Source organism: Mustela nivalis, assembly GCF_964662115.1.
Source record: "Mustela nivalis genome assembly, chromosome: 7".
Classification (NCBI taxonomy): Eukaryota; Metazoa; Chordata; class Mammalia; order Carnivora; family Mustelidae; genus Mustela; species Mustela nivalis.
The window spans coordinates 119636823-119651559 of NC_139026.1; the positions used below are offsets into that span (position 1 = coordinate 119636823).

A 14737-nucleotide genomic window follows, 5' to 3' on the forward strand; every position below is an offset into this window, starting at 1 on the left:
TTCTATGTGCTGCGTGTGTGTGTGTTTGTGTGTTTCAGTGGAAGTATAATTGCTCTGTCATGTACACACAGTGCTTACTAATATTGGTGATTGCTGTAGATATCTACTCATTTTGATTACATCCAGTTCCATGTCAGAAGCTAAAGCAATGAGAAAGTGTTTCCTTTCTTCTACCTGGAGGAATTTTAAGATGGCCGTTAACCTCAGCAAAGTGGCTCATGCCTTCATGGGGTTTGATGTTATAGCTGTGTCACTGTGTTTGACATCAGCAAACTAGTATATCTGGTTTATGCAGAGCCCCAGTGTACATCTGATAATACATTTAATGAAGCATTATTGAATTTTTAATGCCACCCTGAGGCCAGTTCTATGCATAATAACATTTACTTTTGAGTAACTTATTAATATAGTTATTGCATTTGTTCTATCTAGTTATTTCCACATTTGACAAAGCAGGTTAGTATCCTAAAGAATTTTGAGACTGTATTGCTGTAAAATAATAGCAAAGTAGATAATTGCTTTTTATGATATTTGTCAGTATGGTATTATATTTCTTTCTTTGAGCAGGAAGTCATAAATCATTTTTCTACTGCTGATAGGTGGTATTCATGTGGAAATTTGAGTTGATAGCAGAGTACCTTATGGCTGCCAGGACTTGAGAAGAGGAAAGATCTAATTGCAAAATTACTGAAAATAACTATATAGAAGTATTAGGAAATTGTATTCCTAATATCCTTTAGAACTAATCACATTACATAGTGACTAATCTCTTTTTCCAAGCTAATTTTTAAAGTACCAGATCATTTTGATTCCATCATATATAAGAATTTGGACCTCATTGTCTATATGAATGATATGTAAACGGTATTACTCTGTTCCATAGGGCCAAGAAAAATATGGATTATTAAATGTAACAAAAATTACTGAAAATGGGAAAAAGGTTCGGTAAGTACGAAAACCATTAACGTTCTGACATGTTTTATTTGATTGAAATAAATAAAAGCTATGGGTATGTTATCTATTATGAGTATGTTATATTCTAGTAGAAATGATTGAAAGTTTCATAAAAAGTCAAATAATTTTCAAATTTCAAATTTTCTAAAATGTATGTAGTATTGTCATAAAATGTATGAAAGTCTTCCTTTGTCTTGACATATTTTTTAAGGTAATATTAAATGCAGGGGGGATAAAGCAGAGGATTCTGAGCAAGCATTAGCTTTATTTGAAAAATTTTTTCCAGGGGTGCTTGTGTGGCTCAGTTGGTTGGGAGTCTACTTCTGGCTCAGGTTGTGATCCCAGTGTCCTGGGGTTAAACCCCACATCAAGCTGTTTGCTCAGTGAACTTCTTTGCTTTTCCCTCTCTCTCTGCCCCTCCCCCTGCTTATCCTCACGCTCTGTCTCTCAAATAAGTGAAATATTTAAAATAAAAAATAAATAAGTAATTTGCTTCGGTAAGCATTGAGTGTACACTTAATGAAATATACAAAATATTTAGCAAAAAATCAGTCACCCAACCATGGTTTCCATTATCCAGAAGTAACTAGTTAAGTGAATGAGATGTAGTGTTTTCCTTGAGATAGACGATATATATGTATCTATATGCATGGTTAATTTTTTAAATATATATATTTTAAAGATTTTATTTATTTGAGAGAGTGCGAGTGTGCACATTGGTGGGAAGAGTAGATAGGGAGGGAGAGAGAATCTTGAGTGGATTCTTAGTTGAGTGCCAGTCCCAACACAGGGCTAGCTCTTACAACCTTGAGGTCATGACCTGAGCCGAAAGCAAGGATCCAATGCTCAAATAGTTGAGCCAAGCAGGCACCCCTGCATAGATTAATTTTTTTAAACACAGTCTTTGAACAGTTCTATTTTGGTTCTATTTTGTTGCATGTGGAGCCGCCACATTGTTTCTAACTTCTCCATGGTTATATACTGTGTAGCTGTGTCCTAGTTATTTAGCCATATGGTAGGTAAATACGCCTGTCTGTTGCTAGACATTTAGAATGTTTACATTCTTTTGCTGTTGCAAACAGTATTGTACTTAGATCTTACATAGTTCATTTGCAAGTATATAAATATCTCTGTTGAATAGATTTTACAAAAGTGGAATTGCTAAGCTATATGCAGCAGTCATTTTGATAGTGTTCTAAATTATGCTCTAAGGCATTGAATCAGTTCATACTTCCAGAAGCAGTGGATTTCTCCACACCTTTGCCAGTTCAATATATTGTCTGCTTTTGTTATCTTTGCTAATAGAGATTAGAGAATGATATTTTTAATTTTTATTACTTTGCAGTGTGGTAGAGTATCCCAAGACATTTGTGTGTCTTTTTTTGTTGGTGAATTGTCAGTTCATCCCCTTTATCTGTTTGTTGTGATGTTGGCTTTTTTAGTTAATGTGTGGTACCTCCTGATGAATTAAGGAAATTAACTCTGTGGGGTGCCTGGGTGGCTCAGTGAGTTAAGCCTCTGCTTTCTGCTCAGGTTCCTGATCAGGCTCCTGGGATCGAGCCCCATATCTGGGTCTCTCCTCAGCAGGGAGCCTGCTCCCTCCTCCCTCTCTGCCTATGTGTGATCTCTCTCTGTCAAATAAATAAATAAAATAAAATTGTAAGCAAGTTGCATTTTCCCCAGTTTTTAAGAACTGCCAAAAGGCTATGATTTTATAGTCAACAGAAATCAGCCTATTGTGTAAAGAAGAGTTTGAAATTTACATATAGTTAAGTTTTTAAGATTTTCTTTAACTGACCTGTCTTTGTCACATTTTAGTACTTGGAAATTTTTCTTTTAAGTGCTCTGGAATACCTTTACAAATACTGCAGTTATTTGATCCTTAAATTGTTCCGTGGGTGAAGTCACTTGTGAATGGAGTCTGTTTTTCCTTTTTCTCCCTTTTGGGCATGTGTAGTGCGGATAGTTCTTTGGCCGCTTTCTCTGTTTTCATTGTTGTCATTTTCCCTGTGGTAATTAGCCCTTTAGATTTTCTACTTCATTTGGAAAACTTCCGGTGATTTATGTTTTCTAAGAATATCATCCATTTCATCATCTTTAAATTTATTTATGTAGAGTTGAGCAAACCAGTTTTTTAGTTTCCTATTAGTGGTTCTTAAACATTTTGATCTGAGGACCTCGTTAAAAAACTCTTAAAAATTATTGATTAATTTTTGCAAAATGCGAAGAACTTTTTTAAAAAATTAAAAAAATAATTTTTATTTTTCTATGAACATATAATATATTATTAGCCCTAGCGATACAGGTCTGTGAATCGCCAGGTTTACACACTTCACAGCACTCACCATAGCACATACCCTCCCCAGTGTCCATAACCCCATCACCCTCTCCGTAACCACCCCCCACCCAGCAACCCTCAGTTTGTTTTGTGAGAATAAGAGTCTCTTATGATTTGTCTCCCTTCCGATCCCATCTTGTTTCATTTGTGATTATTGCAAAGAACTTTTTTTTTTTAAGATTTTATTTACTTTTATTGGACAGAGAGAGATACCACAAGTAGGCAGAGAGGCAGGCAGAGAGAGAAGGGGAAGCAGGCTCCCTGCTGAGCAGAGCCCGATGCGGGGTCAATCCCAGGACCCTGAGATCATGACCTGGGCTAAAGGCAGAGGCTTAACCCACTGAGCCACCCAGGAGCCCCTTGCAAAGAACTTTTGTGTGTATAGTTTATAGCTGGAGATTTGAGAAATTTCAAGTTTCTTAATTTTTAAAACTGATAACCCATTATATGTTAATACAAGTAACATTTTTATGAAGAAAACCCCCTGTATTTCCAATACAGAAATTTTCCATGAGAGGTGTGGCATTGTTTCACATTTTTGCTAATCTTTAATAATGGGCTTAATGGAAAACAGCTGGAGCCTCATCTCTGCTGGCAGTCAGTTTCTGTGACACATTATTTTGGCTGAAGTGTTTATGAAGAGAAATCCCCCCTTTCATATATAAAGTTGGAAAAGGGAGGAGTGTTTTAATACTCTCCTTAGATAAGTGCATATATTTTTCTGTTACACCAAAATGCCACAAGTTAAGACTGAGTAAAACCGTTATTGAACTTTTCATACTTGGTTACCTCAAAATCCATTGGTCTGGGGCGCCTGGGTGACTGAGTCGGTTAAATGTCTGCCTTCGGCACCTGAAATCCCAGGATTGAGCCCCACATTGGGCTCCCTGCTCAGCGGAGAGTCTGCTTCTCCCTCTGCCCCATACTCTGCTCTTGTGCTCTCGCGTGCTCTCTCTCTCTCTCAAATAAATACATAAAATCTTAAAAAAAAAAAAAAAAACTCCATTGGTCTGTGGTGCATTTTACTATCTCTACCTGTACATAATTTTGTAGCATCTTGGAGATCCTTTGGAAAACACTGGTTCACTAAGTTTTTGCTGATTTTTCAAATGTTGACATGTTTTACAATATCAAAGAATCACAAATCAGTAACATCATCAGAAGAGTCATTAGATATTGGAAAATTGTCAACCTCACAGTGGCAGATGTGCCAAGTTTTCCAAAATTCTGTTTTCCCTTTGAAAGCTTCAGTTTTTTGTCAACAAATACTATCATTTAAATGACAGGCTCACTTCATTTATTTTTGAGATAATGTCTACCTGCCAGGTACACAAGTCTGAATAACCATAGTGTGGCCGTCAGTCATTTTTATTTTTTTCCAGGAAAAAAATGTGACTAATTCTGCTTGCAACCCAGGTACACAAGAACTTCAGTCTTTGAGGCAGCTGTTGTTAATTCAGTATTCAAATACCCAATATTTTTAGATACATTGACTAGTTCTGCAGTTTTCTTAATTTGAAAATTAAATTTAAAAAGTTCATTTAAGGGGCGCCTGGGTGGCTCAGTGGGTTGGGCCTCTGTCTTCGGCTCGGGTCATGATCCCAGGGTCCTGGGATCGAGCCCCACATCGGGCTCTCTGCTCAGCGGGGAGCCTGCTTCCTCCTCTCTCTCTGCCTGCTTATGATCTCTCTCTCTCTGTCAAATAAATAAAATTAAAAAAAAAAAAGTTCATTTAAAGTGGAAATATACTTATTTTAGCATTTTCCAGAGGAGGGAGTTAGTAGATGTTCTCTATAGAAATAGAAGATTGAGTATAAAATAAACTTACAAATAAAAATAAATCCCTTCTAATATCTTAAGATCCACACAAAACAAAATAATAAGAGGAAGACGTTACAAAATGATAACGAAAGGCCCAAGCATATATCAGTGTCAATAAATGTAAATGGACTCTCTTCCTCTATTGAAAGATAAAGATGTTCAGATTGAAGCACAAAACAAAACCCACCTAAATATTATATATATGAATGACATCAGAAAATTGATTCAGGGGCACCTAGTTGGCTCAGTCATTAAGTATCTGCCTGTGGCTCAGGGGCACCTAGTTGGCTCAGTCATTAAGTATCTGCCTGTGGCTCAGGTCATGATCCCAGGGTCCTGGGACCCAGCCCCACTAGAGATAGCTCAGTGGGAAGCCTGCTTCTCCCTCTCCCACTCCCCCTGCTTGTGTTCCCTTTCTCGCTGTGTCTCTCTCTGTCAAATAAATAAATAAAATCTTAAAAAAAAAAAGAAAAATGATTCAGAAAAGTTAAAAAAAAAGGCAGGTCAAAACCATGAATGTACAGTAAAGATCTAATCATTAAGAATAGCCATTCACCAAATAAGTAGCATTAACAACCAAAAGCAAAACCAACAGGAAGTAAAAGGAAAAATACTCAATAGTAGTAAACCTTATTTCACTTTTAATGCATGAAGTTCAAGTATACATAGAAAATAACAAAGTAGGTCTAATTGATAGTTACTGAATTCTACATTCTGAAAGTGTTCCTTTTGAGTGCCCATAGAGTTTTCACAAAACTGTCAGTATGTTTTGCAGTAAGGTATGCATATATATATTTGACATTCATTTTAGCCTTCCATCAATTGAATTCTCTTATAAGGTAAATATTGTTTTTTTCTACAATGTGGATTGAAGGAGAAGAAATGGGGCCTTCCTTTTTATACATTTTTATATTTAGAGTTTTGAGATATCTATATATATATATAGATAGATAGATATCTATATTTTTTTTTATAACTTAGACAATTAAAAAAACCCTCAGCTTAGTAACCTCATCATCAGTGAGTATGTAATTTATAGTACCTAGTATCTCCCATTTACATAGTGTAACCTTATCAGGGGAAGGGTGATAACCAAGAAATATAAAAATAAATAAAAATCAATTTGTGTATGTCATTATAAACAAATATATAAACATATACAAATATAAAATATAAAACAAAAACCACAAAATTTTAAAAGAAACATCATCTTAGTGACCTCTGATCAATGAGTATGTAATTTATTATACCTACTATCTACTTAGGTGCCTAGTATCTCCCACTTACCTGGTATAGCCTTATTAGGGGAAGGGAGATATCCAAGAAATATAAAATAATCTGTATCTATAAAGAATTAGGTGAGGTGGACACATTTGCCTGATTTTTAATAATGAATAATTTTTGCCAAATACAGAGTTCAATTCATGTTCCTTCAAAGTAGTTTGGTACCTTTGATCCAGTGTGCTGGATTACCACGTGAACATAATTAGGTATATAGTTATTCTGATAAGGTGTCTCTATTACCTTCATTTGTTTGGGGGCCTTTATGGTCCGTCTTGGGATCATAAAATGAATGTAATTCCATTAGCAGTATATCCTCAATAAAAACACTTAGAATCTCAATAATGAATGTAAATTGTGGACAATATTGATAACTAGATTGTAATATTTTAAATTTGGTTGGAAAAACTGAATAGCAAAGCTCTAGTTGGTTCTCTTTATAATTACAGAAAGAACTGGTTGTCATCTTGGGCCGTGTTGCAAGGTTCATCTTTACTCTTCACCAAAACTCAAGGAAGCAGCACAAGCTGGGTAAGTATCTTCTTTCTGAAGGCTTTACACATTTAAATTACGTGGATGGTATCGTACCTGATTTTCACAAAGTATTTCAGAGTCCTAGCTAGCTACAACTAGTATGCAAATAAAAGTAAATGAAGTTTTTTAAAAGATGCACTTTGAATTGAAACAAAAGAGGAAGGCTAGTTGGAAATTTGATTAGTTGTATTATTAAAATCAACAGAGTCCATTTTATCCATTGAACTGAAAGGTGGTGTTACTACTTGGACATTATAGAACAAAATAGATTTCTTGAATAAGCTCCAGGGTATTACAGGTTTCCCCTGCTGTCCAAAAGCAGGGTGCTCTTCTGAAACCTTTGCGAAGTAAAGAAGCAGTTATCATTAATCTATATGGGAAAGTTTTTGAGCATTCCCAGACCACCCCCCCACCAAGAAAAAAACCTCTTTTAGGCTTTTCTGATACCTTAGGATATTTCTTGCTAACCAATGCACCAAAGGAGCTAAAACACAGATGCTCACACAGTTAAAACTGAGGTGCTGACATGCTGAGTGTGGTTTCCTGAAAAGGAGCTTGGTGGACCACCTTCGCTGTTCAGGGTGTGTGCTGGCTCCGTAGTTGCTCGCAGCACAGCAAATGCCGAACACTGTTTTCACTTTTCACCTTTTTTAATGAAAGTGAAAATACTCATCAGATTTGTTTTGGTTAGCAAAAACAACAATGTGTTTTGTGTTTTGTAGAAGCAAAGTGGTGTGGTGTGAACTTTCGAAAAGCAGGGGATACCTATAAAGCTTTCTTGTGCTTGTGACTTGGCTAATTCAGCTATTTAGTTAGAAAATAAGCAAAGAAATAAGTCAAGCCCCACCTTGAATTGTGATCTGATCTTTGGATACCCGTTGGTGATTCCAGTGTCTGTATTTGTAGATAATGTCAGCCCGCTTTTAGAAGAATAAGTAAATGTCCCATTACTCATGGGATTTTGAAGGTTTTTGTGTATCTGAATATTTACTATTATTACTCTTTGGTTAATTTGTAAAACAAATACTAAAAACTATAATTTGTGACATGTAACACCTAACACTTTTTGAAAGCTTCATGTATCAGGTACTGTTCTAAGGGCAGATTATGTATATATTACTCTCTTAAGTCTGATATAGCTACTGTTTCTCATCCCCTGTTCCCCTTTTGTAGTTAAGAGAATGAGGTATAAAACAGTTAAGGAGCTTGCTGAATTTTGTATAGCTGGTACTAAGTGGCAGATCTAGGTAGCATTTTGTCTCCAGAGTCCATGCTCTGGATATTTAAAAAAATTTTTTGGTAATTGAGTTTGAAAGGTCAGTGCTTAAGTAAAATTTAAAGTGAAATCAATCTAATGTCTTTAATTTGCTTTATATCCTACCTTAACCAATATTTTCTTACATTTACTGAGTTGCTTTAAAATTAACAGGACCTATGGATCTTACATTTGATGAAAAAAATCTATTTATAAAATTCAAGCAAATTCTACTCATCTGCATTTATAATGCAACCATTTAACATTCTTCTGAACCAGGAATGCCACAGAGCATGTTAGTCCACAAATACTTTGATGTGGCAGCCCCCAAATTCTCTGGATTGGGCACTAAAATGAACATTCTAGAATGATTCTTCTGTTTTACTCTACCTTTGATTTGCTTCATTGTTTAGCCAGTACAGTGGAACTGACCTGTAATATGCTTTCCATATTTAAAGATTGAAATTTTGGTTTCACTTATCTTAAAGTAAATTGATAATTATGTGTCTCTCCTTTTTTCCCCCTGAGGTAAAACATATGGTACTTTCATTTATGTTAATGCATTCCTACAGGGTTATGTAATTATTTCCTCCTACTTATGGCTCAACTTCTGTTTGAAATTGAGTGCAGGAAATGAATGAAAGAAGAAGAATGGAGAACAGTTAGAGATTAATAAATTTAAAAAAGTACCCAAAGAAAGTTAGATAATGGGCATTGATTTGATAATTTCTGATACTTAAGGATTGGAGGTTGTGGTATATACAAATAAAGTAGAGCATTATGGTAAGAGGCATCATTTAGGTAGGCAGGTTTGTATGCTTTTAAAAGAAAATAGAAACTTCTTTTTAAATGTGAAGATGTTGATTGTTAGTAGAGGCTGGTTGCATTTTGTTTAAGGTTTTCACTCTTGAGGGTTTTACATAATTGAGAACTCACAATTACATCTGATCCTGACAGGGGCGCCTGGGTGGCTCAGTGGGTTATAGCCTCTACCTTCGGCTCAGGTCATGATCCCAGTGTCCTGGGGTCGAGCCCCACATCGGGCTGTCTGCTCTGCAGAGAGCCTGCTTCCTCCTCTCTCTCTCTCTGCCTGCATCTCTGCCTGCTTGTGATCTCTGTCTGTCAAATAAATAAAATCTTAAAAAAAAAAAAAATCTGATCCTGACAAAGGGTGTGAGGTATGTCTGTTCATCAGCCAGAGTTGTGTCACTTTGTTGCCATGTGGCAGTAGGGAAGCAGAGTTTAAAATTCTCTGAGCTAGCCAATTTGGAAATTGTAGAATTCTTAATGGGTTTTTAATTTTGGAGATTCATTCAGTATTTGAATTTTTGCTTTTAAATGAAATTTTATTAATATATTGTGAATCATACAATATATTATTTCAGATTAGTATAAATAAAATATAGTCATACTGTATTTACAGTCAATAAAAACTAAACAAATGTGGGAGGAGACAAAGTGCTTGGTTATTGCAGTCAATTCTTAATTTTTGTTTTATGACATATTTAAAGATCAGACTTTCTTGCTTTTTCTTTCCATATGTAACACTTATGAAGGGAATGAAAACTAAATAGTCTAAGAAAAGCAAGTAAGATTATTCAAATAAAAAGTATATGAATGTATCTAATGTATTCTGGCATTATACAACATTCATAAATATTAAAAATTGATGAAATATGTGAGAGACTTCTTAATTAACTCTGTAATTACAATTATTAAAAAGGATTTGGAAGAAGATCATAGTTTTGTTTCTTTGCTCAGTCACCAAGTGGATTTATTGTAGGTAAAATGTATCCTGTTTGTATAGTGAAATCACACCTGAGGATGAGATTCTAAAGACTGGTATCAAAGCCAAAACCAGAAATCACCTATAAGTGAAAATTGTCCTTGAGTATCTCTTAGGAAGGTGTTAGTTGATCTGTAGCAGAGCCATTTTTTACCTTTGAGGTTGGAAGAGATTGCTTTTCCTCCAGTTGAGTTTGGTTTATGTTGTTGTTATTATGATCATTATTATTAGTTTGAGTTTGGTATATGTTAAGGGGACATATTGCAGAAGTTTGGTTCTTTAAAGATTATTTTTCATATGTAGTACAAAACCTACATCTTGGTCCACTTGAAAAAAGAGCTGGTTCAAATCTTTTGCTCACTCCCGAGCATATATTCATATATTCACTGAAGACTGAGCAAAAGCTTCCACACTATTTGAAGTTGTTTTTGTTTTTGTTTTCAAATAACTCATGCTTTGTATTTTAGGTTTGGTTCCATGGGTAGTTAATATTGGGTAAACAAAATGTACATATGCAGCGTGCAACTCGAGCACGTAATATATACTTTACATAGATGCTGTATCATCCCATGAGCTGGTTTTTCTCCTTTAGGCTGGTTACATTCCAGTTGTTTTCTGTGTAGTATTATCTACTAGATTGTGGTATCAATAGCATAAATCATACTTGCTTTTTTTCTTACTTCATTTCACCAGTTTGTTCAACAGACATAAAACCCTGTTTTGTTCTAGACATTGTGTTAAGTTTGAAAGTTTAGAAGTAAGTAACATGGTCTCTGTTTTCATGGCTTACACTGGAATGGGGAAGACTTGACAAGTGCATGGTGACAATAGGACATGACATATATTGTGTTCCCTTTCAGATATCATTCATCATGTACCTTGAGTATTAGAAAAATCACCTCACAAATATCACTAGTTATTCAAGTTTGCTTATATGTACTTCAAAATTTCTAAAATTTGTCTCCTTTTTGGGTCAGATAATTCTTTCTTCTGGAGGCCCTCCTATAAATGCTGTGGTATTTAGCAGGAGATAGAAGCAGCCCCACTTCCAGTTGTGACAACTGCAAACGTCTCCAGACTTCGTCAAATGGCCTCTAGAGGACAAAATTGCCCATGGTTGAGAACCACTGTCCTAGAGGAAGGGGAAGGCAAATTGGATGGTAGGGCCACTCCCCAGAGAGAACTTAGAAAGGGATACCAGAGGACATTGCCCGGCAGGTCACAAGGAGGAAGCTCAGGGTTTTCTGAGTAGTGGGCTGAGCAAGGTGGCAGTGGGCCCGATGCGATTCTCCCGATTAACCCTCATGTCTTCTGTTGTGATTATAGGCTAAGGCAAGTCTGTTTAATGTAATTTCTAAAAAGCATTCACCTTAAAAATCAAATATGAATTTATGTAGTAAGAGTCAGATGATATTCTGAGATATAAATGCGAAGGCCTTTATAAAAATATTTGGAAGTTAAGCTTTGTGTTGTGTCTGCTTGTGGAATTGTATTTGTGTCCCATTTAGTTCCATATGCTTTTCTCTTGTGTGTCATTTTACCATTGTGCATTATTATGACATCATCATTTTCTTCCCTTTTTCCATCAAGTCATTCTGCCAACAGGGCTCAGTCTCTGAGTTCTTGCTTTCGCTGCTTTCTTCTTGGAAAAATTCTGTCAGTCGACGGCCTGCATATGTAAAATCTGCTCCTGTTTCAGCTGTCACTGTATGTGTTCTTGTTGCATGCCCCTTGCCACAATAATTCCATTTTCTTTGCCTTGAATACATTGGAGGGTGTATGGTAGAGTGGGACTAAAGTTTGAAAAAGGATGAATAACAAACACAAAATTTTGCCAACCGTTTTGAATGCATTTTTTACCAGCATTCCGTGCCCTATCATTGTACTTGTATTTGGTTGCTCTGTCATACTTGGTTAGTTGTTTGTATCTTAGTTTATAGCTAACCATTGACAGAGTGTGTGATGGCAACAAGTTCAGTTCAGTTAAATGTGCACATTTGAGGTTTATAACTTTTGAGATATGTCATTTTTACTCAAAAACTTACCTTTGCCCATTGTAGCTTTATGTTTAATGTCTTTTGAATGACAAAAGTACTTAAAAAGGCCAAGACTTTGTAGAAAAGTTAAAATTTTTGTGATTGTTATTATGATTCCACTAATGAAAATTTAATATAATATCTTAAACTTTGTTTTGATTTCACTAATAAATTCAATATAATATTCTAAATACTGTTTTGTTACAAGTACATTATTTAAGACCACATTGCTAGCCGAAAAGATGAAGTAAAAGGAAACAGATGAAGTCGAACCATTTATTAAATGCGAAGCTACTGAGTAGCTATTGACATTATAAATAGTGCACAAGATTTTACCAGGTTGATGAGTAGGATCCATTTCCAATGACAAGCACAATTTTACTTGAAAATACTTTAAGAAATGAAAATTTCCTAAAATAAATCTTTGACCTTAAGGTTACAATTCATTAACCCTTTAAGATTTTAAAACCTCTTAACCTTTCAGTAAATAGGAATGCTATTTTCTATTCTTAGTTAAGAGACTAAACAAAAGTTTAACTTAATGATGGCAAGATACAGAGTAAGTCTATTTTTAACATAATTTTCTGCTACTTGCTAATCTTTTCCTTATCTGGTTAACAAAGTGTAATAGCTTGCTAAGTGCTTTTTCTTTTCAAACCACCCTATTCTTTTCACAGTTCCTTATTAAATTGGTGAGGCTTTATTAGCATCTGGCTTTAGTTATAATTTCTAAGAAAGGCTGAATAAAAGAATATGGATCTTAGAGCTTTCTGTTTTTACAAGTTACTGTTGTTGACAGCATAAATAGTCGATAAGGAAATAACTTGAAAGCACAGAATCAGGATTAGAGAATGTTTATTAGGTGGAAAAGCTCTTGATATCTGCAGATACCCAGATTAATTTTTGTTTTGTGGCATACTCCATAAATATGACAAATCCAGATATTATTTATACATATGTAAGAATATTGCCTTGCCTTTTTGAACATATCATTTTACCTATTTTATAGGTATATGACTATTTCCTATAGTCATATATAGTCTAGGATCAATTCCAAGAAATAAAATTGCTAAAACCAAACAATACATGTGTTTGTAAATTTGCAAATACAGTATTATCCATTTTCCCTCTCTAGGCTTTATTCCAGCATATGAAGGCTCCATACTGTATGAAAAAACAAAGAATTTTTTTTTATTATTATGTTCAGTTAACCAGTATATAGTACATCATTGAAAACAGTTTTTCGTCTAACTTCTGGAATTTTTTTTTTTCCTATACTGATGGGTGAAAAAAGATTTGTGTGGCCTTATTTTATGTTTTTCTTATTAAGATGGAAGTTGAGCTATTTTATTTCTATTTCTATGAACAATATATTCATATCTTACAGACATTTCAATTTTAAAGTAGGAATTGTTATTTTATAATAAAGACAAATTTGGGGTAATCGCCTATTTGGTTTATTGTTAATAATTGGTCTTAAATCTTTTTGATATGCACATGTACATGAACATCACAAAGATTTTTCCTTTTTTCTAAAATGAAGTTTGGAAGTAATCAGTCCAAGCCAGAGTTCACAGTGGACCTAAAGGGGGCGACAGTGGAGATGGCTTCAAAGGATAAATCCAGCAAAAAGAATGTATTTGAGGTAATATGTTTGTTTTCTAAGTATAACTTACATTCTTAACTATACTAATTGGATGTTCTTCTTTTTGAATTCTTTTGAGTTGTATTTCAATGTGACTGATTAAGGGAAAGGTGGTCATTAAGCCAGTTTGGTATCATAATTTAAGAAGAAGCTGGCATGAAGAGCTTGGCTTCATTTGCACAAGTCATTGGATCTCAGACTATAGATGAAGAGCCTTTGTTCCATAATCTCGCCTTTCCCTACCGACAATAACAAGGGTATGGTTTCATTTGGATCTTCTGGGTGGCTCAGTCAGTTAAGTGTCTGCCCATATCTCAGGTCATGATCCCAGAGTCCTGGGATTGAGCCCCACATCAATCTCCTTACTCAGTGGGGAGCCTGCCTCTCGCTCTCTCTGTTCCCCCCTTATTGTGCTCACTCTCTCTCTGACAAGTAGATAAATAAAATCTTAAAATGGGGGGGGGTGGTTTCCTTTACCTGCCAAATCTAATATGGAAAATAAATTGAGACCTTTCCATTTTGTCATTAACACCTTCCCACCACCACCACCGTAGTGGCACCTGGGTGGCTCAGTCTGTTAAGGGGCTATCTTTGGCTCAGATAATGATTTCGGGGTCCTGTGATCAAGCCCTGTGTCTGGCTCCCTGCTGAGCGGGGAGTGGGCTCTTCTCTCTGCTCTCCCCTCTGCTTGTGCTCCCTCGTGCCCTCTCTGTTGTCTGTCTCAAATAAAAAATAAATAAATAAATAAATAAATAAATAAATAAATAAATAAATAAATAATACAGTCCCCTCCTCCTCCCTGTAATACAGGATTCTGTATCAGTTGTTTATTGCAGCATATCAGACTACCTCAGGGTTAAGTCGCTTAGGAAAAGAGCCGTTCTGTTTGTTCTGTTTGGCCTGTGCTGAGCTGAGTGATTCTTATCTCAATGTGGGACCATTCATGAGGCTTTAGTTATTCAGTGGCTCTCCCGGATCTTGATGGTCTTGTTCACGTGTCTGATATCAGTGCCAGCAGTTTGCTAGGCCTCCTTCTTTATAAGATTTCGCCCTCAAGGATTCTGCTCCAGGCTTCTTCACAAGGCAG

General features: G+C 35.5%; 1 protein-coding gene across 6 annotated transcripts in view; it reads left to right on the forward strand.

Moving 5' to 3' along the window:
- ARHGAP12 (Rho GTPase activating protein 12) overlaps nt 1-14737 on the forward strand; it is a 110014-nt gene that overhangs the window by 80267 nt on the left and 15010 nt on the right. For all 6 annotated transcript variants that reach the window (XM_082740787.1, XM_082740785.1, XM_082740786.1 and 3 more), the window contains 3 exons: nt 884-945; nt 6844-6925; nt 13549-13650. In XM_082740787.1, the coding sequence (XP_082596913.1) occupies nt 884-945; nt 6844-6925; nt 13549-13650 (246 nt within the window). The remainder of the gene's footprint in view (nt 1-883; nt 946-6843; nt 6926-13548; nt 13651-14737) is intronic.